Source organism: Lissotriton helveticus, chromosome 10 (assembly GCF_964261635.1).
Source record: "Lissotriton helveticus chromosome 10, aLisHel1.1, whole genome shotgun sequence".
Classification (NCBI taxonomy): domain Eukaryota; kingdom Metazoa; phylum Chordata; class Amphibia; order Caudata; family Salamandridae; genus Lissotriton; species Lissotriton helveticus.
In genome coordinates this window covers 48,276,774-48,304,646 of record NC_136071.1, presented here as the reverse complement: position 1 = coordinate 48,304,646, position 27,873 = coordinate 48,276,774, and the positions used below count along the sequence as shown (strand labels likewise).

General features: G+C 48.8%; 1 protein-coding gene across 13 annotated transcripts in view; it reads right to left on the bottom strand.

Moving 5' to 3' along the window:
* MBD1 (methyl-CpG binding domain protein 1) overlaps nucleotides 1-27,873 on the bottom strand; it is a 1,384,891-nt gene that overhangs the window by 1,110,163 nt on the left and 246,855 nt on the right. For all 13 annotated transcript variants that reach the window (XM_078664741.1, XM_078664738.1, XM_078664739.1 and 10 more), the window contains exon 5: nucleotides 22,464-22,579. In XM_078664741.1, the coding sequence (XP_078520867.1) occupies nucleotides 22,464-22,579 (116 nt within the window). The remainder of the gene's footprint in view (nucleotides 1-22,463; nucleotides 22,580-27,873) is intronic.

Genomic DNA, 27,873 nt, shown 5'->3' with positions numbered 1-27,873 from the left:
GACTTAGCCAAGTATAAGAGATAAGGCAGAAGCTGATGAGGTTTCGAAGATAAGGGGTCAATTTTCTATCTCGTGCACCAAATACAAAATCTCTTCCATTTAAGGCGATATGTTCTGTTCGTGGAAAGAGCCCTCGCTTGGGAGAGGACTACTTTAATTTCGTCCGAGATGGGGAAATTCATAAACTCTCGCTGCTCAGGAGCCATGCTGTCAGGTGAAATGACTGTGGATCCGGATGCCAAATTTGTTCTTTGGACATTGTAAGAAGGTCTGGAATAGTCCTCAAGGGAAGAGGAGGAGCTAGCGACAACAGATGGAGTTCCGTGTACCAGAACTGTCTCGTACCAGAACTGTCTCGGCCAAGCAGGAGCTATCAGGATCATCCTGCATGGTTCCACCTTGATCTTCCTGATAAGCCTCGGGATCAGTGGAATGGGGGGAAAGGCGTAAACAAATGTCCTTGACCAGGCTATCGAAAGCGCATTCCCCAATGATCCTCGGTGGGGAATCCTGCTTGCATAAGACGGGCATTTCTTGTTGGTTGGCGTGGCAAAAAGATCTATCGCCGGTTTGCCCTACTGGCGGAACACTTCTTCTAGAACTTGCTGGTTTAGTTCCCACTCGTGACTGACTGAAGATAACCTGCTCAGTCTGTCGGCATTCTCGTTGAGAACTCCTGGCAAGTGTTCTGCCTGTAGTGACATCCTGTGAAGGATAGCCCATTCCCAGATCTCCTGAGCTTCCTGCGACAACGGGAGAGACCTGGTTCCTCCTTCTTTGTTCACGTAATGCATGGCCGTGGTGTTGTCCGTCCTGATGAGAACTCGTGAACCTCTTAGGCAAGGGAGAAAGGCTTGTAGAGCTAATTTTATCGCTCTGAGCTCCAGTAGATTGATGTGGAGCAGACGATCGTGAGGAGACCAATGGCCACTGACATGCAGGTCTTGCACCACTGCTCCCCAACCCTCCAATGACGCATCCATTGTCACAACTTGAGGAGACGGATCGCCTACGAAGGATAGACCTCGGGACAAGTTTCTCTGGTCCGTCCACCACAGGACCGCTCTTTTCATTTTCGGTGTGACGGTCACGGTCGTCGAATGATCCGTGAACCTGTTTCCATTGAATGTCCAGTTGTTCCTGAAGAGGACGCATTCGCAGTCTGCAGTGAGGAATCAGGGGTATGCGTGATGAAATTACCCCCAGCAGAGACTTGTAGACTTGGCTACTGTAAAGCGTAGAAACCTTCTGTGTGCTGGGTGAATCGGTACATGAAAGTATGCATCCTCGAGATCGAGCGTGGCCAAGAAATCCCCTGGATTGATCAGCTTCAGGATATCTTGAAGAGAAACCATCCGTAAAGACAGGGAGACGAGATAGGTGTTGAGCTCCCCAAGATCTAAAATGGGGCGCCATTTCTCTAACGTCTTCCTTACCAGGAAGAACATGGAGTAGAATCCCTGTCCTTTTTGGTCGGAGGGAACCGGCTCTATGGCCCCCTTGAGGAGCATCTGATGAACTTCGAGTCACAGAAGACATAGGTGTTTTGATGGAATGGTTGCAGGGGGCTTTGGTGGTGGGATTTGAGTGAATTCTAAAGTATGGCCCTTTCGAATGATGTTGAGCACCCAACGGTCAGATGTTATCTTGGACCAATTTTGAAGGTATTTGGATACCCTCCCTCCAACTGATGACTTCTTGGAGGAGGGTCCAGTAGGAAGAGCCAGGAGGCCGCTATTGGCGCTTGGACGCATCATGACCCTGGTGAGCCTGCTTTCCTCTGTTGGTAGGCCTGGAATAATTGGAGGATTGGCCCTGCCTTTGTTGGTAACGCTGGCGGTGCTGCTGAGAACTTGATCCGTAGGACGAGTATCTTTGCTGTTGGTAAGATCCTCTGTAGTTCGTACTCTTGCCTCTGGACCCTTTAAAAGGAGTTTTGCGGTACTGGAGCGTACCCAAGGATCTTGCGGTCTCAGTGTCCTTTTTGATGTCTTGGAGAGTGTCGTCTATCAATTTGCCGAACAGTGCCTCTCCATCAAAAGGAAGATCCAGGATCTTATTCTGGATCTCGGGACGAAACCAGGTCGCTTTCAGCCACCCCTGGCGACGAAGGACCGCCGCTCCTGCCAAAGAACGAAACGCCGTCGTGGCAATGTCCATGGCGCAGTCAATGACCTCCATTGATATCGCCTCCCCCTCTTGCAAGACATTTCTTGCTTCTGCTTTTTATTCTGGCGGAAGCTGGTCCAGGAACGGTGCGACATCACACCAAAATTGGCGGTCGTATCTGCCCAATATAGCTAGGGCATTAGCTGCCCGCACCAGAAGACTCGCCATCGATGAGAATCTTTTCCCGGCATTGTCCAATCTCCTTCCCTCCTTGTCCGGAGGAGTTGTTAAAGGAGCAGAGGGGTTGCGGAATTTTCTCTGCGCCGCTTGGGAAATTACGGAGTCCGGTCTTGGGTGGCAGGTCAAGGCAGCTGGCCCCCAATTAGGCGCTTTGTACTTTTTATCTAGACGCGGTATCACAGGGACCGCCGTCGCTGGATTTTTCATAGCCTTCAGGCCTTCATTCCAGAGATGCTGTACTATTGGTATGGACCTTGTCGTCTTGCTGTAAGGTTCCTTGAAATCGTACAAGAAACACTCAGAGGTCACCGCAGGCATTGTTAGCTTGAACCTGCCAGTTGCTCTTTCCATCAGCTGATGAAAACCTCCTATATCTGCGGGCAGAGAATCCACCGGTTCCAGACACGGAGATGGAGGGTCCGGAATGACGTTCATCCCACTCAGAGGACTTATCACCTCCATTCTCCGAATCATGATCCTCATCCGAGGAAAAATCATGAGTTTCTGCTGGTCTGGAAAGGCTCCCGTGGAGTTGATGCCGGTGGCTGAGGAGACACCTGAGCTGGTAATCCAGGAACAGCCGCTGAGGCTGGTGCCGGGACAGGCAAGTCATGCGCAACTGAAGCCGGAGCAGGCCCTGCAGCCTTAGACTTATAATCTTGCAGCATTTTGTGCAGGTCCTGCAGGAAAGAAGATGGTACCATAACCATCTCTTGACCAAAATATTGCTGTGGTTGGGCTGCATGATGTTGATAACCTTCCTCCTGGTCATATCCCCTTCCGAGTCCGTCTCCTGGCATTTGACCAGAAGTTGAGAGGTGCTGTCAGCATAGCCATACGAGTCCTGATCATCCCCTTCGGACTCATCCTCATCAAACAGCAGAGCTGGAGGCAAGGGGGTTACCCTCCTGGGAGATGTCATGTCCGGCGTAATTCTGGTCATGGAAATAGTAATTCTCTTTTCCGAAGCCAAAATAGTCGACTGTCCTGTCGACGATGGAATTGAGAATGCAGCCGTCGTTGGCTTCGTCGACGGAATATGCTTCGTCGACACAAGAACACTCGAAGGCGAGATGGGCGTCGTCGATGCCGTCAACGACGAGACTGTCGACATCCCAGCAGTCGTCGTCGTCAATGTTGCTGTTGTCGAGGCCCTCGTCGACGACACTGTCGTCGTCACCACCGTCGGCGAACTCCTCATCGTCGACACCCCTGTCGACGATGCCGTCGTCGGCGAGTCCCTCGTTGCCGCTGATTTAGCTGCCGTCGACGAATCCATCCTCCTCGACGAACCCGCCGTCATCGATTGTCCCGTCGACGGAACCAGATTCAGTTTTGGCTTCGATTTTTCTGTCGACCCTTCTTCGTCGACGACTTGGAACTTCTGTCAGAAGATTGGGAAGAGGGTTTCTTGAAGGCTGGATCAGTCTTCACACCCTTAGAAGGCATACCCTCTCCTTTTCACCATGGTGAGGAGATTCGCCTGGACCCTGGCTCTCAGACTCTCTGGGGGTCTTTCTTGAGGCCTTAGAAGGATGCTCCACAGAAGGAGAAGGGAACCCCTACCCTTTTCACTGACCTTCTTGTTGAAGACGCAGAAGCAGAGTCCTCACTGTCACTGGAGACAGTATCCTTCCTGGACTTCAACTTCTGGAGCCAAGTCAGAAGCCTACCCTCACGGTCCCGGAGGGTCTTGGTTGAGAAGGTGCGGCAGATCTTACAGTCCGCAGCTTTGTGATCAGGATAGAGGCAGTAGATGCAATCCTTATGCTCATCCTCAATAAAAAGTCTTCTCTTGCCACAGGTGGAACATGGCTTGAAAAGGGCCTTCTTCTTTTCCTTGTCAGACATCCTGGAAGGATCAGCAGACAATCTGAAGAAAAATCTGGAGAAAAATCTTGAAGAGAAAAACTCCTTTAGAGTAGAATGAGCAGCGCTCAAAGGAGACTCCCTAAGCACAACGTGCGGTAGAAAATCTGAGGCTCTGAGGCTCCTTCAGGAGGGTTCTAAGGGGTGAGGCTCTTCTGATTGGCTGATGCCAAAGTTTGGTCTCTTTTACACAAAGAGGGTGATATGCTACAAAAGGGAATGAGGCCTAGGCCTTTTTTCTTTCTCTTTTGTACCTACTACTATGTTATTTTAGTTACCGAGACTCCCATTCCGACGACGGGGAATGATACAAAAGCATGGGAATCTATGAAAGTTGCAATACTGGGGTAAATCTCGAATCCTTCTGGTGCGTAGATACGAGTTTAAATGATAAAGTTCAAAAGTAATCTCAAATATTCTTCTTGGAAAATGGTTTATTTTGAACCAATCTTCAAGGTATTACATCATGTGCTGAATATTTTCAAAACAAAATCGCAACATTGCTGCATTTCAAGGAAGCTATGTGTGTACATGTCATTCATGAATGCATGCATCCCCTATGCATTTCGAGCGGTGCTCTTCATCAGGGGAATGTCTAAAAAGAAATCAAAGAATACAGAAGATATAGCGCGGGGTAGGAGCAAAAAAACGCTGTTCATAATGGTGCTGAAACCAATTAATTTTGAAGAAAACAGTGCTGTATCAGGTGAAACGTGCTCCTACCTATATCAATGTGAGAGTTACGTAAATGCAAAGGTAAACCGAGGATCCTGTGTTGTTATGAAGCATGCTAGAAAGAACCCAAAGAAAGCCCACACACGAGCCGTGGCAAGAAACATTTCTTAATCAGTGCATCGTAAAAGAAAAGGGTTAATGAGATGCCGAGGAACCCTAATTAGTCCTGTGCCGCAGGCAGAAATTCGGCGTGATTCAAAGCTTACACAAATGAACAATGAAGTGGAATAAACCGGGTCAAACGGAGCGGAGTGCAAGGCAGTGCGTGCCATGCCCACAAACCCACTGCCCTGGCCTACATCAGTCACCCCTCTAGCTGGGTGCCCTATGCCAGTGGTGTGGGCACAGGTGCATGAGCCCTGTGCCCCTACAGTACCCAGGGCCATTCCTGGGCACTGTAAGTGCAGTGATGCCATTAAGAGTATATGGTGCTGGGAGGTTGTCATTCTGAACTCCACAGCACCATAATGGCTACACTGAAGACTGACAAGTTTGGAACAAACTTCTCAGCACATTAAACCCACACTGATGCCAGTGTGAGATTTAATGTAAAATACACCAGAGGGCATCTTAGAGATGCCCCCCTGAAAACCTAACCTTCAATTCACGTCTGGCTGAGTGGCTGCAAAGGCTGCCACACAGCAGACATGTTGCTGGACCCCTGGGTAGGAAAGCCACCGCTCTCCTGGGCCTGCAACAATGCACATCCTGGGCGAGGTGCTAGGTCTCCTCCCCCAGGATGGGCAGGGAGAAGTTTCAAAGGCATGCCGCCTCTGTGAGCGTCTCCAAACCATTTGCTGTACCCAGCAACCAGCCCCCAACCGTCCTGACCCCCACTCTGGCGGGAAGACTGGCAGGAAAAACTACGTCAGGAAGGGGGGTGTGCCAGCCTGAGCCAACCCCACCCCTCAGGTGGGTGAGGCGAGGCGAAGCACGAACCCCGGCCATCTTGCAGATGGGGAGCCCTGCCTAATCCCAGCTAGGATCCTGCCCCCCTCCCACAGGAGAGGAGCAGGCTAGGAGGTGTACTCACCCCAGGACAGGGACCCATTGGTCCCTGTCCTCGCCCTGCCTGTAACGCCCCTAAATTGAGTATTTAGGGGCTCCCTGAACCTTCATTCCTGAGATCTCGATACCAAAAAAAGATCAAGAAGAAGACCAGCCGTGCAGCTGCTAACAACAGGACAACAACAACTGACTTGGCCCCAGCCCTACCGGCCTGTTGATCCTGGAGCCTGCTCCTATCCAAACCCGGCGACACCCGCGGACAGCAATCTTGGGACACCCAGAGGACCTGCCTGCTTTGACCCTCCTAAAGATTGGTACTCCCATCAGCAGAGGCTCTGCTGCAACAACCCACCTGGTGCCAACCAGGAAGCTCCGGACCAGCCCACTCTGCACCAGCCGAGCCCGGGCAGGGCCAACCCGAACCAAGACCACGAGGACGTCCCCCAGGCGACTGGGACCCGAAGTCCAGGGGCCAAAGACCCCCCCCTCGACGAACCAGCCGACGCCTGCAGACTCCGAACCAGGGGCCACCCCAACCACGACCAGCAGAAGGTAAGCTTTTCCGACACCCAAAGACACCCCTGCACCCGGCGCCCTACAGCCCCCTGTGCCTCCCTTTGGGGTACCTACCTGTGCTCCAAGATCCCAACTTACCTCTCTAAGTGCTGGTCGCCCCTGGAGAGTCTCCGTCCCCGAGCCTTTGTTCCCTTTTCAAGATCCTCATTGGATAACATTGAGTGCCCGACGGCTCAAAAGCACCCTGCACCCAGCCGCCCGAGTGCCGCTGACTGTGACCCCTTCGTCCTATCCTACTCCCCCCCCCCCCCTTGCCCTGAGCAAGTGACCAGGAGCCCAGCTCCCAGAGCCGCGTGGCTTGCTAGCCAGCAGCCACCAACCGAAGGCCCCCCTTCCCTCATTGGATATCATTGGGCCTACCTACCTCTGCACCCGGCTGCCCCTGTGCCGCTGGGATTTAACTAACTGTACTTACCTGACCCTGGGGGACCCCTGAGTCTATACCCAGAACCTTGACTTCACCAACCAAGTACTCACCTGGAAACCGGTAATTCACTTACCTGCCATTGGATAACATTGACCCATTTTGACTCGAAAATTTTCTAAGTGTGAAGTTTTGAAAACTGAAAATATTCACATAAAATCAGCCAAAGTCCGAATTCCGAAGTACTCACCTGTGACCAGGTGAGAAGCCAGTACTGTACCTTTCAGCCCGTTACTGAACCGCAAATGTAATCCCTAGCGGGTTTACTAGTAATCTGTATTTTCTCCATAGGAACCCATTGTCTGCTTTTCTATGAAATTTCTTCTAAGTGTCTACTTTTGGAAACTGGAAATATTCTTTAAAAATCATACGAAATAGTGAAACGCAATTACCTACCTGTTTTGAGTTCAGCCCCCAGTGCTGGCCATAGGAGACCAGTGCTGGGTTACAAAAGTAACGCGATCGTACTTTACCTGCAACCTGAATTTTCTCCCATTGAATAACATTGTCAGATTTATATTGAAAAGTTTCAAAGTGTGAACTTTTAAAACTGTTTTATATTCATGAAAATTCACCACAGTAACTAAAACGTTGTTGCTAATCTGGTTTCAGCTTAGACCCCAGGACTGAATCTAAGATCTAGTCCTGGAACTACCAAAGTAATCCATATAGTAATCAACTGTACTTATATGTTGAAAACCCATTGAGCTCAATGCTAGACTGTATATTTACAAGAGAGTGCTCATAACCAGAAAAGTATATTTTTATAACTGTTGGTTCTAAGAATAAAACAACTATATCTGTGGATATAAAAACAATTGGCCTGGAGTTCAGTCCTTGAGTGTGTGAAACCTTTTGCTGACTGAGTGTGTACAACAAATGCTTTACACTGTCCTCTGGTACTGCCTTACTGCTCGACCAAGCTACCACTTTGGAGAGTTAGGTCAGTTCTGACTTTAACCTCTGCTATACCTCTGGGGTTGGTGGACTCTATACACACTGTACTTCATTCTAGTCCAGTATATATAGAGCCACTTCCTCACACCGTAATCCAGGCATAATTCACTTTCAAACCCAGTGATTGAAGCACAGATATTGTTGTGACCTTGGGCTTCCTGAGACATCTCTTTATAATCCAATTGTCCAAGTCCACCAACATGAAAATTCTTATCTTCCTGTGATGTACAGCAACTACTGCCACCCACTTCGAAAACATTTGTGGTGCCAACTTGAGGCAGAAATGTTGGACAGTGTGTTGATCGTGCACATTGCAAAAGGGATTGTAAAACTTGGAAATATGCATCATAAGAAAACAAGTTACTTACCTGTAGCTTTGGTTCCCCAGTATTGGTAACTTTCATAGATTCCCATGCTTTGTATCATTCCCCGTCGTTGGAATGGGAGTCTCGGTAACAAAAATACCATAGCTGTAGGTACAAAAGACCAAGGAAAAAGGCCTAGGCCTCATTCCCTTTTGTAGCATATCGCCCTCTTTGTGTAAAAGAGACCAAACTCAGGCCTCAGCCAATCAGAAGTGCCTCACCCCTTAGAACCTTCTTGAAGGAACCTCAGAGCGTCAGATTTTCGTAGCCGTTGTGTACTTAGACACCATATCTGTTGTAGGCTGAGCTTTCCTCGGGGAGGTGGGCGGGCGCATGGGAAGCTATGAAAGTTACCAATAATGGGGAACCAAAGTTACAGGTAAGTAACTTGCTTTCTTACCCCAGCATTGGAACTTTCATAGATTCCCATGCTTTGTGTCAGAGTAGCAAGCAGTTAGTAACAAAAGCACATTTTGCATCATCACAATATAGCAATAGGCAACAGGACATAAAGATACAAAATGTGAAAGACGGAAGGTGGGAAAGAAAGGAAAGCTCACCACTCATTGGAAGAGGTTCCTCAGGACAGCCTGTCCTACTGCCACATCACCTTGTTGTAGGGACTCCAAGCAGTAATGCCTGGTAAATGTGTGAACGCTGCTCCAGGTAGCAGCTCTGCAAATGTCTTTGATCTGAACCCCTGCGAAGAGGGCTGTAGAAGCCACAGATCTCGTGGAATGCGCTCGAACTCTTCCAGTCAGAGGTTTTCCTGCAGCAGTGTGACAATGCAGAATGGCACTTGTGATCAATCTGGAAATGCCCTGCTTGGAAAGAGGAAGGCCCTTGCTTGGACCTCCGAAGGCAACAAATAACAGAGGTTTTCCGAAAACTCTTAGTACGCTCCAAGTAGAATTTCAAACACCGTTGCACATCGAGCGAATGTAATGCCCTCTCTGCTGGTGTAGACGGTTGAGGAAAGAATGCCTTCAGAATGACCGGCTCATTCAAATGGAAGTCCGAGGGGACTTTAGGCATAAACCTCGGGTTAGTCCTCATGATGACAGTGTTTCTCTTGAATTGAAGGAAAGGTTCTTAGATAGTCAAGGCCTGTAATTCACCAACACGCCTAGCCGACGTGAGAGCGAGGAGGAGAGCCAATTTCCATGAAAGGTATTTCATGTCAGAATGATGGATTGGTTCAAACGGGCCCTTCATGAGTTGAGAAAGGACTAGATTCAGATGCCATGTCGGAGGCGGTGGTCTCACTGGTGGATAAACTCTGAACAATCCCTTTAGAAATTGTTTGACAATTCCGGATGACCACAAGGAGGGTCCAGAGCCAGTCCTCCTGAACCTCGACATTGCCGCCAAGTGGACCTTAATTGATGAATGGGCTAGTCCCGATTTGGCCAAGGACAGCAGATAAGGAAGGATCTGGTGAGGCTTGGAAGCGAAAGGATCAATGCCTTCTTTCTTGCACCAGCAACAGAATCTCTTCCACTTAAGACGGTAAGTCCTGTTCGTAGAAGGAGCTCTTGCCTGAGAAAGGACCTCCTTAATCTCACTAGAAATGGGTAGGTTCATAAATTCTCGCTGCTCAGGAGCCATGCAGTCAGGTGTAGGGACTGCGGATCCGGGTGCCAAACTTGTCCCTCAGACATCGTGAGGAGATCTGGAAGAACCTCCAAAGGAAGAGGAGGGGCAATCGAGAGCAGATGGAGTTCCGTGTACCAGAACTGCCTCGGCCAAGCAGGAGCTATAAGGATCATCCTGCACGGCTCCACCTTGATCTTCCTGATGAGTCGTGGAATCAGAGGTATGGGAGGAAAAGTGTAAACAAATGTCCTCGACCATGCTATCGAAAGTGCACTCCCCAGAGAACCTCGATGGGGAAGCCTGCTTGCATAAGACCGGCATTTCTTGTTGGTCGGAGTGGCAAAAAGATCGATCTCTGGTCTGCCCCACTGGCTGAAGACCTCCTCCAAGACTCTCTGATTCAATTCCCATTCGTGGCTGACTGAGGATGACCTGCTCAGTCTGTCGGCGTTTTCGTTGAGGACGCCTGGCAAGTGTTCTGCTCTCAGCGAAACCCTCTGAAGGATCGCCCATTCCCAGATCTGCTGAGCTTCTTGCGACAATGGACGAGATCTGGTTCCCCCTTCCTTGTTCACATAGTGCATGGCCGTGGTGTTGTCCGTCCTGATAAGCACATGTGAACCTTTCAGGCGAGGAAGAAAAGCTTGCAGAGCCAGCCGTATCGCCCGAAGCTCTAACAGGTTGATGTGGAGGCGTTTCTCCTGGGGCGACCAATGACCGCTGACCTGCAGGCCCCCCAACCCTCCAATGACGCGTCCGTAGTTATCACTTGCGGAGATGGTTCGCTTGCGAAGGATAGACCTTGGGACAAGTTGTCTTGATTTGTCCACCATAAAGCTGCTTTCTTCATGCTTGGAGTGATCATCACTCTGTCTTCGAATGAACCGTGGACCTGCAGCCACTGGTTGTCTAGTTGCTCCTGTAGAGGACGCATTCTTAGTCTGCAATGGGGAATTAGTGGGATACACGATGAAATCACCCCCAGCAGAGACTTGTAGCGGCGAACTTAAAGACACTTTTTTGTGCGCAGGTCCTGAGCCAGGGTTTGTAATTTGTCTCTCCTTTCCTGAGTAGGGAAGGCTCTTGAGAGCAGGGAATCCAAGATGGCTCCCAGGAAGCGAGCCTTCCTGGACGGGAGCGGAGAAGACTTCTTGTTGTTCAGAGTAAGCCCCAGATTCTGAAACAAATTGGTACAAGCTTGAACAGCCTCCAGCGCTGCCTCTCTGGACGGAGCCTTCAGTAACCAGTCGTCCAGGTAGGGGAAGACCTGGAAATGGTTCTTTCGCAGGAAAGCTGCTACCGGCGCCAGCACCTTTGTGAAAATTCTTGGGGCTGAACGGAGTCCAAAGGGAAAGACCCTGAACTGAAAATGGCTCTTGGCTACTGTGAATCGCAGAAACCTTCCGTGTGCTGGGTGAATCGGAACGTGGAAATACGCATCTTCGAGATCGAGCGTGGCCATGAAATCCCCCGGGCTGATGAGCTTCAAGATGTCCTGGAGAGAGACCATCCGGAAGGACAGGGAGATGAGATAGGTGTTTAGCTCCCTGAGGTCTAAAATGGGGCGCCACTTTACTTGCGTCTTCTTCACCAGGAAGAACCTGGAATAAAATCCTTGTCCCCTTTGGTTTGCAGGGACCGGCTCTATCGCTCCTTTCCGGAGCATCTGTTGGACCTCGAGCCGCAGGAGACGCTGGTGTTGCGATGGAATGGCTGCCGGGGGCTTGGGTGGAGGGACTTGCGTGAATTCCAGGTTATGCCCTTTCCGAATGATGTTGAGCACCCAACGGTCCGATGTTATCCTGGACCAGTTGTGAAGGTATTTGGTGACCCTTCCTCCAACTGATGATCTCTTGAAGGAGGGTCCAGTAGGAAGAGCCAGGAGGTCGCTATTGGCGTTTGGACGAATCTCGTCCTCGCCTAGCCTGTTTCCCCTTATTGTAAGGCCTGGAGTAGTTGGTAGACTGGCCTTGCCGCTGCTGATAAGGCGGACGTTATTGCTGGGAACCGGAGCCCGTGGTGGAATAGCGTTGTTGTTGGTGATAGGATCCTCTGTAGTTACCACCTCTACCTCGGGATCCTTTAAAAGGAGACTTTCTGTATTGAAGGGTCCCCAAGGACCTGGCAGTCGGTGTCCTTTTTTTATGTCCTGAAGAGTGTCATCAACAAGCTTGCTAAATAATGCTTCCCCATCAAAGGGAAGATCCAGGACCTGGTTTTGAATTTCCAGCCTAAACCAAGTAGCTTTGAGCCACTCTTGGCGGCGGAGGACTGCCGCTCCAGCCAATGAACGGAACGCCGTCGTCGCAATATCCATTGCGCAGTCAATGATTGTCATCGACGTTGCTTCTCCCTCCTGTAAGATTTTCTTTGCCTCAGTCGTAGATTCCGGAGGCAGCTGGTCAAGGTACGGAGCGACATCACACCAAAGCTGGCGGTCGTATCTACCCATGATTGCTAGGGCATTTGCCGCTCGCACCAGCAAACTTGCCATCGACGAGAATCTCTTCCCCACATTATCCAACCTCCGCCCTTCCTTGTCCAGAGGAGTTGTTAAGGGGCAGAGGGGTTACGGGATTTCCTCTGCGCAGCTTGAGAGATCACAGAGTCTGGTCTGGGATGACCCGTTAAGGCTGCGGGGCCATCAACTGGTGCCTTGTATTTTTTCTCCAGACGCGGTAGCACCGGGACCACCGTCGCCGGGTTTTTCATGGCTTTTAGGCCCTCCTTCCACACATGATCCACAATAGGAATGGACCTAGTTGATTTCATAAAAGGCTCCTTGAAATCATAAAAAACAATCTGTGGCAACTTTAGGCATGGCTAGCTTGATTCTCGCTGCAGCTCTCTCCATCAGCTGATGGAAGCCCCCAATGTCTGCTGGCGGGGAATCCGCCGGATCTGGGACTGGCGATGTTGGATCCGGAATGATATACTCGTCATATTCCGTATCGGGAATAGAGCCATGATCCGATTGCTGACCCTCATCCGAGCAATCATGGGCGTCTTGTAACCCGGAGGACTCATGATGGATGGACATTTGAGGCCGAGGGGAAATTTGAGTTGGAATGGTAGGCATCACTAATGAGGCTGACATCTCTGCAGGAGATACAGGCGTTGACGGCCCCGGAATAGGCATACTCGCCTTAGATTTATAGTCCTGCAGCATCTTATGCAGATCTTGGAGAAAAGAAGATGGCACTGAAACCCTTTCCTGCTCAGCATGATGTTGCGACTGGGCCGACTGATGATGGCCCGCATCCTCGTGTCCGTAGTCGCCCTCCAAGTTAGTGTCCTGGCATTTGACAAGAAGTTGGGATGGACTATTAGCGTAGCTGTAGGAGTCCTGGTCCTCCTCCTCTGAATCTCCTTCTTGCAGAAGCATGGTTGACAGTAGAGGAGACATAGCCTTCGGAGAAGTAACCTCCGGCGTGATTTGTGTCACAGAAATTGTAATTCTCTTTTCAGAGGATAAGATAGTCGACGGTTCCGTCGTCGACGGTTGTATACGCGTCGACGAGATCGGGGTCGTGGAAGTAGTCGACGAGGAAACGGTCGACACACCAGCCGTTGTCATTGTTAAAGTCGTCGTTGTCGACTCCCTCGTCGACGAGACCGTCGTCGTCGACACCATCTTCGACGGTGAGATTGGAACTGCCGTCGTCGGCACCTTAGTCGTCGGCACCTTCGTCGTCACCGGCTTAGTCGTCGGCACCTTCGTCGGCGGCGGCGACGCCCTCGTCGTTTTTTTCGTCGGCGGCGACGGTGAAGAAACCGCTGTCGACAGAACCTTCGTCGACGACTCCCCTGTCGACGGGATCGCCGATGACAATGCAGACTTTGATTTTTTCGTCGACGGAACCTCCGTCTCGACGTCTTCGTCGTCGAGGACTTGGAACTCCTCTCAGAAGATTGGGAGGAAGGTTTTTTGAAGGCTGCGACAGTCTTCTCACCTTTAGAAGGCGACTCTGGTCCTACCCTCTCCTTTACACCTCGGAGAGGAGATTTGCTGGGACCTGGGCTCTCAGACTCACTGGGGGTCTTTTTTGAGGAATTGGAAGATCTTTCCATGGAAGGTGAAGGGGAACCCCTACCCCTTTTCACTGACCTTCTTGAAGAAGACATCGATGCTGCATCCTCACTGTCACTGGAGACAGTATCTTTCCTGGTTTTCAGTTTATGGAGCCATGTCAAGAGTCTTCCCTCACGGTCCCGGAGGGTCTTGGCCGAAAAGGTGCGACAGATTTTACAGTCCGCAGCCTGGTGGTCAGGATAGAGGCAGTAAATGCAGTCTTTGTGCTTATCCTCCACAAAAAGCCTTTTCTTACCACAGGTGGAACAAGGCTTGAAAAGGGCTTTTTTCTTCTCCATTTCTGACATCCTGGAAGGCAGCCAACAATCCTGAAGTGAAGTTGAAGATTTTGAAGTAGTAATCCTGAAGAAATCCTTTGTAAAAGTAGAAGTTGAGCAGAGCTCAAAAGAGACTCCCTAAGCACAATGTGCGGTGGAAAATCTGAGGCTCTGAGGTTCCTTCAAGAAGGTTCTAAGGGGTGAGGCACTTCTGATTAGCTGAGGCCTGAGTTTGGTCTCTTTTACACAAAGAGGGTGATATGCTACAAAAGGGAATGAGGCCTAGGCCTTTTTCCTTGGTCTTTTGTACCTACAGCTATGGTATTTTTGTTACCGAGACTCCCATTCCGACGACGGGGAATGATACAAAGCATGGGAATCTATGAAAGTTCCAATACTGGGGTAAATACCTAAGACTTGTACGGAGGGACAGACGTGACTACGCCCACAGTAGCTGCCTCACTTTTGCCCAGGGGGTTCATTAGACAGATGGCTTGCCGGCCGCGCAGTAGACGCGCGCAGCGGGTGTGCCACTGGCGCAGAGGCGTGCCGAAGGCAAGCCTGTCTGCGCCCGTCCGCGGCCATGCTGCCAGAAATAGGAGCGGTGAGTTACAATCTTGGACGTGAGATGAGTTATTGCATCTCCGTGGTCCTGGCTGCTCTTCCTCACACCAGATAAATCTTGCCATTACTCCGCTTCCACATAGCTGCGATGGCTGTGGCCAGTCTTTGGTCTCTACCAAGGCGCCTAGGAAAAAGCAGGTACGCCCCCCACGTCGAGTGGATGTAAGCAATATAAAAATTGAGGCCTGTCTTTTAAACTGTAAGTCATTGACCAAGCATGCTGAAGATGTTTGGTCAATCTTAATTGAGGATACCTGGGATGTCCTGTTCCTCACGGAAACTTGGCTTAATCTAGATACGGTGACAACAATCACATTAGCAATCCACCAGGCATTAAAATGTGCCATGTTAATAGAGAAGGAGGTAAAAGGGGAGGTGGGGTGGCCATTATTTTCAGAGACACATGGGAGTTGGTGTCCTTGGCTCCTTTTTTGGCTCAGGACATTGTAGGCCTAAATTTCTGTTTAAAACCGACCTTCACGTCTACTCTTGGGCGGGATTCTTATTTATAGACCACATTATTGTGTAGTGCCTGCCCTCCATACGCTCTGTAATCTAATTGCTCAAAAATCAATAATGTATACTAATTTCCTGGCCTTGGGAGATTTTAACCTGCATGTAAACGACTTGAACTGCACGCAAGCAATGCAGTTAATTACATCATTAGCTGGGGCTAATCTCAAACAATGGGTCTCCCATTCCACACATGTAGCGGGGCATACCCTGGACTTAGTTTTCTCCAACTGCACCACTATTGATATGGAGACCCCCGTTCCTCTGACATGGTCAGATCATTATCTGGTTCCTTTTCCCATTATTTTACTTAATGTAGAGCAAGTAAAAGGAACGCGTTTTTCACTTAAAAGAAATTGGAATAATTTGACCAAACAGCACTAAATTCCATTCTGCAAGATAATCCCCTTTGCTTATCGGCTAATCCCGATGTTGATGCAACATCGATACACCACTGGATCGCAACGGCGGTGGAGTCGATAGCACCAGGCAGAGTGGTGAAATCAACTAGATTATCCCCTACTGCCCCTTGGTTCTCCAATGCCCTTAGGGAGAGCAAAAGTAGGTGCAAAAAGCTGGAAAGACAATGGAGGCTGAGCTACTGTGAGAGATCGAAGGCAATTCATAAAAAAAGCCTTAAAAGGGTTTCATAAGGAGATAAAAACAGCTAGACGAAACCATATTGTCTCATGTATTCGAAATGCTAACCAGTCGAGTAGTGAGGTCTTTAAGGCAGTTCGATCCTTTTTCAAGGCCAGGGTCTTGGAGACAGATATAACCCCATCCCCAGCTCTGTGTGAGAAGTTTGCGAACTATTTTGATAATAAAATCTAAAAGGTCTATGAGTCATTCCGGGCCACAGAGGCCACTGTGAAAGGGGATAAATCTCCGCTCGTAGGGGAGATACAAAGATTGAGTGAGTTTACACCAATTCTGCCGCAGGAGGCCCAAATTTAAATTCAGAAATGCCATTCAGGAGCCCCAGATGATCCATGCCCTCCTAAATTATATAAGATGTTATCCTCCTCACTGGTGGACGGGTTACGACACATCTGGAATTCCTCTCTGGATACAGGCATCTTCCCAGATAAATGGAAGCATGCGACACTGCTCCCGCTGAAAAAGAAACAAAATGGAGACCTGGGTGATCTAAAAAATCTGCGACCAATCTCTTTATTACCCGCTCCGGGGAAAAGGTTGGAAAAATTAGTTCAACGTCAATTGACCAGATTTATTGAGCAGAATGGGGCTCTGCATGATACTCCATCAGGCTTTCGAGCAGGATTTAGTACGGAGGCTGCTCTCCTGGAGGTGGCAGAGTCAATAAGGTGGTCTTTGGATTCAGGAGCAAGAGCATTGCTGGTGCTCCTGGATCTCTCCGCGGCATTCAACACTGTTGACCACACTATTTTGGTTGAGCGCCTAAAAGAAGTGGGCTTTGAGGGTAAAGTACTCACTTGGCTGACTTCCTATCGGAGGGGACGCGCTCAGAAAGTCGCCCTTAAGCCATAGGAATCTCAACCGAAACAGCTATGGTGTGGGGTGTCCCAGGGCTCAGCCCTGAGTCCGCTATTCTTTAACCTCTACCCAGCTCCTTTGTTTTCCTTGAGCGCCAACTGGGGAGTGAAAGCAATTTCTTACGCCGACGACACCCAGTTGGTTTTCTCTTTCAGAGAGCAGACGGTTGATGGTTTTAAGAATTTCAAGGGATGCCTACGCGATATAGCCATTTGGATGAATTCGAATAAATTAAAGTTAAACGCGTATAGAACAGAGGATCTTTTTTTTTTGGGGCAGGGAACTGTGCCAGAGTCAGCACTATGGTGGGAATCAGAAATGGGGGCTCCTCCATCCCCGGCCACCTCTATTCGCAACTTAGGAGTGAAATGGGAAGCGAATCTCGCCTTCTCGGCTCAAATACAACAGGTCTCTGCGACCTGTTTCAGCAAATTAAAAAATCTCCAGAAAGTCTTGCATTTTCTACCAGAAGATTGCCGCAAAACAGTAGTACATGGTAACTTCTAGGCTAGATTATGCCAATGTTCTGTATCTCGGCCTCCCTAGATATGCTATCCAACGCCTTCAGATGATTTAAAATGCGGCTGAGAGACTGGTTTGCCGTATACCATTCCGACACCAAGTCTCTCCGCATTTACATATACTCCACTGGCTTCCAGTGGAGAAAAGAATCATATTCAAGGCTATGACAATGGCCTATCGGTCTCTGAACGGAAATTGCCAGAGTTATCTGAAGGAAAGGTTATGCCCTTACAAGCAAAACTGGGTGCTGCACTCAAACTCTCTTAATCTGCTACAGACCCCACGTTTTAAGAAATCTCGGCTAGGTGGGAGAGCATTCATGGTCAGAACGGCCGCTATGTGGAATGCCCTACCCGTCTTTTTACGGAATGCCAAGTCAAAATCCTGTTTTAAAAAGACCCTGAAGAGATGGCTCTTCAGGGCAGCTGCTATGAAGAATCAATAAGTGTGTTATTCCTTTTGTCGCTTTATCACCTGATGTTTCTAGCGCCGGGACACCCCTGTGTTGGGTGTAGCAGTCGCACATAATTAATCTCAGTAGTATGATTATTATTATTACATCCAATCCTCTTAATTGACTTAGGGGTAGGGGATAAGATTTAGTGAAATGGGACAGACAAACTTCTTTCATTATGTACTTATTTGTTGTTCGAAATGGGACATCATTCTTGCTTTGCTAGCTGCTTTTGAACCCGAAAGAAATACAAGTGAACTAATTTTCTATTTTTTGGGCTTGAAGGACCACTTAAACCGCCTCTTGGACAAGAAGGGTGCAAAGTTCCAAATGAACTAACTCAGTTGAATGAAGATATTTTTTTTAAGGAATGGATGTAAATGATTAAACATCAGAGAATAGCCACTTTGCACAATATTCAACTTCCATTTATCTTTTTGCTATTTTCTTGAACTCTTTTTGATTGCTGATGATTTGGACCATTGGAGATGCGAACAGAAGAGAGGGCAAGTGGACAGTCACGTCTTGGATGGGTTTCCTGAAGCAACTTGTGTTTGATGCCCATTTCTTTATGTGGCTGGAAAGACTTTTGATGTTGCTGCAGTTGCTGGTATTTATACGGGCACTGAGGGGCTTGTAATGTCTTTCAGTGAACACCTTTCGTAATGTTTGCACTTGTGTTCTTGTTTTTCTCGGCTCACAGCCTTGAGCATCTCCAACTCGGCCTTGATGTGCTACATTTCCTCGTCTGTACAGGTAACAAACAGTGGTTCCGGAGCCCATCAGGTCTAAACTTCTCTGTTGTGCCCCTGGTTTCAAGCTGGCAAGGTGGAGCTACTAAAACGACATTGGACTAGCCTTTAAGAGTAGCTAAGGGCTGCTCAAGCAGCGGAGTCAGCAGCAGCACTTTTCACTATGTTGAGACCTTCATCCCCTTTGCACCACCTCTGAAAAATCTGGTCTGTTTTCTTCTCAAAACGTTAGCAATACTTCCAAAGGGATCTATTATAACACTAGAGTAGGGTAGTTGCATTACTAGTCCTCATGGTAGTTGTGGAAGTCCCACAACATCCTAGCAACTGATGTCCACCTTCTTACTTTCCTCTTTAGAAGGTACTGTTGACAATGGAGAAGTAGAATGATACTTCCTTGCAGTAGACACTTTGGTGAAATCGTCAAGTGGGTCTGCCCATGGAAAAAAAGGGGTCTTGTTCAGGAGGGTTATTTTTTTCTGTAAGGGGATTGGAGCAGACTTTGCTGCGACCAAAGCTAAAAGCAGCTCCACAGCAGGTTCTAGCAGACCTGGAAGGAAACTTCACTTACAATCCTAGTTCGACATCATAGGTATCTTCATGGATGTCATACATATAGAATATTGCCGCACAAGTGCGGGAACTCTGGAACACGTCGTTTTGAAAACAAAGCACCAAAATGTTGCCCAGCCTGGTGACAGCTCAATTAATAGTAAGAAGAACCAGTGTTTGCTCCATTTCTTTCAGGTACACTAATGTCCTTTTGAACCGCAGTAAGATAACATTGAGGCACCTACCTGATGGAAATAGACTACACAATTCAAAGTAACTTTTAACCTTCCCTCAGTAAAAGGAAAAATTATGAAAAAGGTGCCCATCAAGCCATGAGGGTTTATACAGTGGAGGGTACTACCAATGAGCTCCAGTCAGAGGTGCTGAAAAAATAAATGACTTAAAAGAAAACCAGGACTAATGTCTTGGATAGTAGCGAAAAGGACACAGTGGGCCGCTCAAATCAAAATAATCTACAACTCCTTTGTTTTCCTGAGAGAGAGACCTGTTGCCGAGATAGCTTGTCAGCCATTGAAGTGCGGCGCCTTCAACACCAACCTCCGTCTAAAGACAGTCTTATATTGTCCACGACCTCAAGCAGGGCCGTTTCAGTGCTGTGAAATGCCCTGAAGCCGAATTGGGAGGGATCAAGGAGGTTGTTGGACTCCAGGTGGTTGACAAGTTGTTTATTTATTAGAGCCTCCATAATTTTTCCGAAGAGTGGTAAAAGGGAGATTGGTCAGTAGTTGACTAGTTGGTCCGGGTCAGCTTTAGTTTTTTTTTAAAATAGGCCTGATTACTGCCTCCTTCCAGTGCTTAGGAACGGAGCAGTGGAGTAGGGATTGATTGAAAATATTGGTTAGAATGGGAGTCAGTGCTGGGGAGATTTTGGATATAACTTGTGGAGAGGCAGGATCTCCCGGGGCCCCAGACTTCATTTTCAGCATGGTTTGATTCACTTCGTTTTCTAAGAAGGGAGAAAACTCTCAGTGTAACAGAGTGCTCGTTGGGGTCGCTGTACCCGTTGGCATCTGGGAGAATGGTCTGATCTAATGACGTTGGTTAGGGGAAGCGTTTATGAATGTCATTAACTTTCTCATGAAAGTAAGAGTCTACAGATTCCACCCAGTCCTTGGTGTCGGGGGGCACCTGCTGCGCTCCTGCTGGATTAGTGAATTCCTTAACAATGTTAAAGAGTTCTCTTTGTGAGTTGGCTGCTGATGCGATCCTATTGCCAAGGTAAGCTTTTTTTGCCTCAGCAATATCCTTCATATACTGCCGGTGTGCGGCTTTATAGGATACCCTGTCTTGGACACTTTTGTGTGTCGCCATTTCCTTTCTGCCATCCTGGTGGAGTATTTTATTTGCTTCAGCTATGGCGTAAACCAAGGTGAATTATTTTTCGGAAGATTAGATTCTCGTAAGGGTGCTATTTCATCTAGTGCGAGAGTGATTGCCGATTCGAAATTCATGGCAGCTAGGCTAGGGTTGGAGCTCTTGGAGATGTTAGGATGAGAAAAGTTGGCGGCAAAGGCAGCCAGGGTGATCTTATTCCATGGCCTGCTCTTTTTCAGCTTGGTAGGACGAGTCGCCAAGGCCTTAGTGCTGCTTATAGCGCATTTTATAATGAAATGGTCCGACCAAAAAACTGGGTCGGTCTGTATAATCGCTACCTTTGGAGAGTTGGTGCATACAAAGTCAAGGGTATGGCAGGCTGCGTGGGTTAAACCTGTTGGAAGTAGGCGTAACTGTAAAGTATCCAGGTTGGTAATTAGGTCTATGGTATTGGGATCGAGGGTTTGTTCGAGATGGTAATTAACATCTCCTAGCAGAAGAAAGTTTTCTGTGGCAAGAGCATAGGGCGCTATTGCTTCCACTAATTTCTCCTGGAAATGAGTCTTGGATCCAGGGGGCCTATAGATAAGGGCTATCTTCCATGCTTCTTTATTGCCGACAGTCATAGTGGCAATGAGCAGCTCGCCCCAACATTCGAGGTAGGAGTCATTTATATAGATTTTTATAGATGACTTGTGGATTATGGCTGTTCCACCCCCTCTTTTATTGCCAGGGCGGTCGAGCCTATGTAGTGTGTATGCTGGGGGCAGGGCTACTGCAATGTCTGGCGCGGATGACTCATGCAGCCAGGTCTCGGTTACAAACAGCGCGTCTGGTTTAACCGAGTCTAGGAGCGCCCAAATTTGTAGAGCGTGTTTAGCCATTGATCTAGCATTGCAGTGTAGACAGACTAGACCAGACTGAGGTTTAGAGGTGTGGTCTGTATGCCGTGATTTTAGTGCTGGTACTTTAACTTTAGTTGATTTTGGTTGGGGACTGGGGAAGTGAACTTAGCCTTCAACCGGACAAATGAACTTAGATGGGTGAACGGATTACATGGATGAGGATGCAAACTTGGAGGTTATCGACCAAGTCTGTAACGATGATTTGGTTGTCTCTTTGGTTGGAGGCAGTAGCAACACAGTCAATAGGGAGAAGAGCAGCTTAGAGCTTTGATCCTTTGGATGCTAGCTCTCAAAAATGAAACTCTGCGGCATTAGTAAAAAATGTTTGTAAACCAAATGAACAAACATTTTAGAAGATCTCTGGCAGGATGTTTCAAGAAAATAGTCTCCAGTTTTCTGTTAAAGTTTGAAGAAGAGGAGGTAACACTATTGAGAGAATCCTCAATTGATGAGGTCATCTGTAGCACAAACAGAAGATGCGATTCTCTAGCTTATAAAGTATTTGTAAAGCTTTTAGGGATGGCAACATTCAAACAATAAGCCCTCTTTCTGGTAATTGAGTATGCTTAGCTGCCTAGCATCTAGGACAATATATCTCAAACATGGCTTTGCCAAGCACGAAAGAGTCTCAGAGTACCACAGGATTTCAGAGATCTCAGAATTGATGCCTATCAATTAAATGGAACAAATGAAACACCCCTGAAGAGCTTCTCGGTCAAAATGCATTGGGAATGGATAGAAATAAGTTGAAAACCTGAATCATTAATGACAAGGAACCTTCATGAATATCACAGAATTTTGCAAATGCAATGAATTTTAAAGATTTTACAAAATAAACCAAAATGAAGAACATGAACCCGATCATTACAACATTAATGTAATTTTTGGAACTGGAATTCTTATGGTGTAGTATCAAGATTTTGCAACCAACGGAAATAACAAGTAGTGTATTGAGGGACGCAAGGCAGAAAAATAGGAGTTAGGAGTAGATGTTTGGAGTGGTTCCCTACTATTGGCCTATTATTCCATATTTCTTGTCTAACAAACTGGCATACTCACAAAATCATCGTCCCATCTTCAACCATAACTGGCACACCATCTGGAGGAGCTGGCACCTTTAGCATCTTAATTTTTGGTTCTTGATTATTCCCCTCACTCCGTTTTCTCTTCCTGGTCTACAGTAAAGCAAATTACATTAATCAAAGAGGTGCAACACAGGATCTATTCCAGTTTTTGTGACTAGAATTACGTCTTTTAGATGGCAAACTCTGTAACTGATAAATTCTGAGCTTTAAAATGGCACAATTTCAGGAACAAGGGTAATTGCACCATGCATATAAGGAAAAAGTTACTCTATAAGCAACTGTTCGTAGCATGTAGTGCTGTACATTCACATGATCTGCAAACTTCTGCCTGTTAGTGTTGGGCTAGGATGTTTGCAAGTTGTTTCTCTTTGAACACAAAGTCTTGCAAGTCATGGGACGCACGGACAGTCACTTCATCCGAAGTAGGCAATGTGCATGGTCACAGGCTCCAGGTTACATTTTTTCTGCACAGCGGATGAGAGTACATATGGAGTGGTGAGAAAACGCAGCACAGTGCACAAGTTTAGTAATGCAGCCTACACATGCAAGGCTACACTGTCCAGTACTTCAACTAGAAATGCAAAGGATATTCCACCAATATCACATTTAGACCTGTCTGCCAGGTTTCACCATGGAAAACACCCCCCCTTCACCAAATTCTTGGAATGATAGAGAGGAAGGACAGGACAGACAAGCCCCCGTAGGCTGCCATTATGTGGCTTAAAAAGGGATACCGTGCCTTTAAGGAAACTTTCCAGAACTCTCCTGGTATCCCAGAATGCACAGCAACTCCCTCCACTTTCAGTTCTTTTTGGAGGTGTATACAGCTAGACCTGTAGCATTCATCATTTTATCCTTTTCTCCACCGGGGAGGAGGGCGGGCGCTTAGGACTATAACAGAGATACCCCTACTACAGAACTGGAGTTACAGGTAAGAAACTACTCCTTCTGTAGTAGGGGATCTCTGTGCATAGTCATAATCTAGTGAATAGAATGGCAAGCCCATCCAGAAAACAACCTGGCGGTGGAGAAAAATAAGGCAACACCACTACTGTGCAAACAGATTTCTCAATGAAGCCTGCCCGACCTGAGCATCTGCCCTGGCATCAGAGTCCAGACAGTAATGCTTAGCAAAGATATGGACCGACTTCCAAGTGGCAGCCTTGCAGATCTATGCAATGGGAACATTACAAAGCAAAGCTGTTGAAGCCGCTTTGCCCCTGGTGGAATGAGCCTTAGGCTTACCCCCTAAGGTCTTATTCGCTTTCTGATAACAGAGCTGGATACAAGACACAATCCACCTAGAGATGGATTGTTTCGAAGTAGCCAGACCAGTCCTAACCGACCCATAGTTGACAAACAATTGGTCGGATCTGCGAATGTCTTTGGTTTTATCCAGATAGAATTTCAACACCATCCTGACATCCAGGGAATGAATAGACCTTTCCGCTGGAGAGGAAGGATTCTGGAAAAAAATCGCTAAAGTTATAACCTGATTAACATGAAAATCAGAAATCACCTTGGGAAGGAACTTAAGGTGAGTACGCATAACAACCTTAGCAGCATGAAATACAGTATAAGGTTCCTGGCAACACAATCCCTGAATCTCACTCACCCTGCTGGCCGATGTAATGGCCACGAGGAACGCCGCCTTCCAAGACAGGTGCTGCAGTGAAGCCTTGTGAATAGGCTCGAAAGGTTCCTTCATCAGCCTGGACAGCACCACATTCAGTTCCCATGCAGGCGAAGGAAGCCGAACAGGAGGGAACACCTTCTTCAACCCTTCCAAAAAATCCTTAATCACAGGAATCTGGAAGAAGGACGTCTGCGAAGGGCTTTTTCTGTAAGCAGTCAATGCAGCCAGATGAACTTTAATGGAATGGAAATGAAGTCCAGACTGAGATAAATGCAGAAGGTATGGAAGGATGACATCTTCCTTGCAGGTCGTCGGATCATAATTCTTAGACATGCACCAGATGCAGAATCTCTTCCATTTGTAAGCATAAGAGGTCCTAGTAGATGGCCTCTTAGCCTCCTTCAATATGTCCATGCAATCCTCAGGAAGATTCAGGTGGCCATATTGCACTATCTCAGGAGCCATGCCGCCAAACTCAACGGCGAGAGGTTGGGGTGCACCATCTGCCACCCGAACTTCGTAAGAAGGTCCGGCCGACACGGCAGCCGCCGATGAGGTAGGATCGACAGATTAAGCAGGTCCGTGAACCACCATTGCCTGGGCCATTCCGGAGCAATGAGGATCATCCGCGCCCGGGATTGGGCCAGCTTGATGAGCACCGCCGGAATCAGGGGAATGGGTGGAAAAGCGTACAGAAAACTGTTCGACCTACTGATCCATAACGTGTTCGCCAGAGTCCCCGGCTGATAATACCTCGAGGCGAAGTCGCTGCATTTGCCGTTTTCGGCGGTGGCGAACAGATCCACGTCTGGAGTGCCCCACATGGCGAAGACTTCGCCGAGCACCTCGTCGTTTATGACCCACTCGTGGTTTTCCTGAAGCAGTCTGCTGATTGCGTCCGCCTTAACATTCTGCACACCTGGCAGATGAGTAGCCGTTATCGTCAGTCCTCTGGCTAACAGCCAGTGCCAGATCGCCTGCGCTTCCTGTGACAGTGTGCGCGATCTCGAGCCCCCCTGCTTGTTGAGATAATACATCGTGGTCGTATTGTCCGTCGGTACAAGCAAGGAGTTGGTCTGGAAGGACGGATGAAAGGCCTTCAATGCCAAGTGAACCGCTCGGAGTTCCAGGAAATTGATGTGATACGTGGACTCTGCTGGAGACCACGTTCCCTGGATTTGTAGATGTTCTGAATGTGCTCCCCAGCCCTGGAGAGACGCATCCGTCACGATAGTCTGAGTCGGGATATCCTTGTGGAAAGGAACCCCCCTGAGTAGATTCCCTGCCGAGCACCACCATCTCAGGGACTGTTGGGCATGACGAGACAACTGGATCCTGTCATCCCAGCACCCTTTCCTCTGGTCCCATTGATCCTCCAAGCATTCCTGCAACGGCCTCATGTGCAGGCGCGCATGTGGGGTGAGGAAGATACAAGAGGCCATCGACCCCAGTAGAGAAGACACCGTCCTCCCTGTTTTAGATGGAGCAGCTATGAGAGCCTGAGCCTTCTGAAGGAGTGATAAGAGTCTCTCCTCCGAAGGAGACACGCTTGCTGACAGCGTATTGATGGAGGCTCCCAAGTACTGCAGGCACTGGACCGGGATCGGAACAGACTTGGACATATTTATGTGCAACCCCAGCTGATTCAGCAGGACAGCAGTCCTGTTGAAGTGCAGTTGTGCTTCCTGGAAGGTTGAGGCCTTGATCAACCAGTCGTCCAGGTATGCGTAGACAAACACCTTGTTCTTTCGCAGGTGCGCTGCCACCACAGCCATGCAATTTGAAAATGTCCTGGGCGCAGATTTCAGTTAAAACAGTAGTACGGTGTACTGATAGTGATTGGTGCCGACGAGGAACCGCAGGAACTTCCGATGCTTCCGTGCAATGGGCACATGGAAGTACGCATCTTGCAGATCTATCGCGGAAAGCCAGTCTCCCCTTTGCAGCTGAGGATAAATCTGGTGCAAAGACAGCATGCAAAACTTCTCCCTGCAAATCCACTTGTTTGCTTGTCGCAAATCCAGAATGAGCCTGAACTCGTTCTGGTCTTTCTTCCTTACCAGGAAGAAGTGAGAGTAAAGGCCCTTTCCCCTTTGAGACAACGGGACGTCTTATATCGCCCTTTTTCTTAACAGGGTGTCTGGAGCTCGCGTAGCCGGAACTGCGAGGCAACCGGTGGAATCGCTGGAGGCGGACTGGTGAACCGAAGACTGTATCCATTGCAAACAATATTCAGCACCCACTTGTCTTGAGTAATGTTCCTCCACTCTGCCAGGTAATGTTGGATGCTTCCTCCCACCGGAGCGGGTAACAGATGAGGGGGAAGAAGCACCTCAGGGCCTAGACCCAGCCGGGCCTTTGGTCGCGGATGAAGACTGCTGACCACCGCGGCCTCTCTGGCGCTTTTGGAACTGGCGTCGTTGGAACTGTTGCTGCTGCGGCTGTTGTTGCTGCCCAGCCTGTCTGCCTTGCTCTACCTTGCGCCCCGTACCGTCTCTGGAACGAGCGGAAGGTTTTCTTCTGTTCCTTCGGCTTCTCCAACCCGACAGCCGTCAAGGTCTCAGCCTCCGCCTTCATGCGGGCCATCTCCTCGTCCGCATGTTTCCCAAAAAGGGTCTCGCCAGAGAAGGGTAGATTGGCAACCCTCTGCTGGGCCTCGGGCTTCAAGGACGTCAGACGCAGCCAGGCCTCAGGTTGACCCCCATGACAGTACCCGTGGGCTGCCAGGAGGGTGGAATCCGCAGCAGCGCTGATCACTTGGTTGGAAACCATGAGACCTTCATTCCTGATCTCCTGGAAATCCTCCCTGTTCTCCCGGGGAAGGAGTTCCAGGAACCGTGTGAGGGACTCCCATAGGGACCGATCATAACGTCCCAGCAAGGCTGAGGCACTAGCGGCCTTCATAGACGTGGCGGCTGTCCCGCAGACCTTCCTACCGGCCAAATCCATCCAGCGGCTCTCCTTGTCAGGAGGCACTGTCGATGACGGGGTGATGGTCGATGAACGTCGTCTCTACGTCTAAGAGCGTCTGCTCGGCGCCGACGGTCGTCGTCTCGACGTCGACGGACGGTGCCTCGACGTCGAACGTCTCCTCGACGACGGCGATCTCCTCGACGACGGCGATCTTCTCGGAGTCGACGACCTTCGCCTCAACAATGATCTTCATCTTGACATCGCTGACTTCCGTGTCGATGTCGACGGTGTCGCCTCAACGGCGAGCGCCGGCGTCTTGACCTCTCTCGACGTCGATGATGGCTCGACGACGAATCAGTCTTAGACGTCGACCTCGTCGACAGCGCTTCGACCCAGAGCCTTGGAGAGATGGGGAACAGACTGTGGTCATTCCTTTCGACGCCGACGTCGAAGCTATCGACGTCGATGGAGACCGGTGGCGTTTTCTGGCCTTTTCTTTACTGGGGAGCCCCGCAGAGGCCGGCGCACGGGCAGAGGAAGGAGCCCTTTCATGCCCAGACCCACCTTGTCCTTGCTGCCTTCTTTGTTCCAAACCTTGGAGCCTGGTCTTCTCCCTGTCCTTCAGGGTCCTTTTAGGGAACTGCAGACAGATATCACACTCCTCAGCGACATGAGAAGCAGGCAGGCACAGGATGCAAACCCTGTGAGGATCCGATTTTGCCTTTTTTCTGGAGCACTCAGGACATTTATCAAATAAGGCAGGCATATTTGATAAAAGAGCAGTCCAAAACACCAGAGAAACTCCAACAAAGATAAGAGGCAAAATACGTTGAGT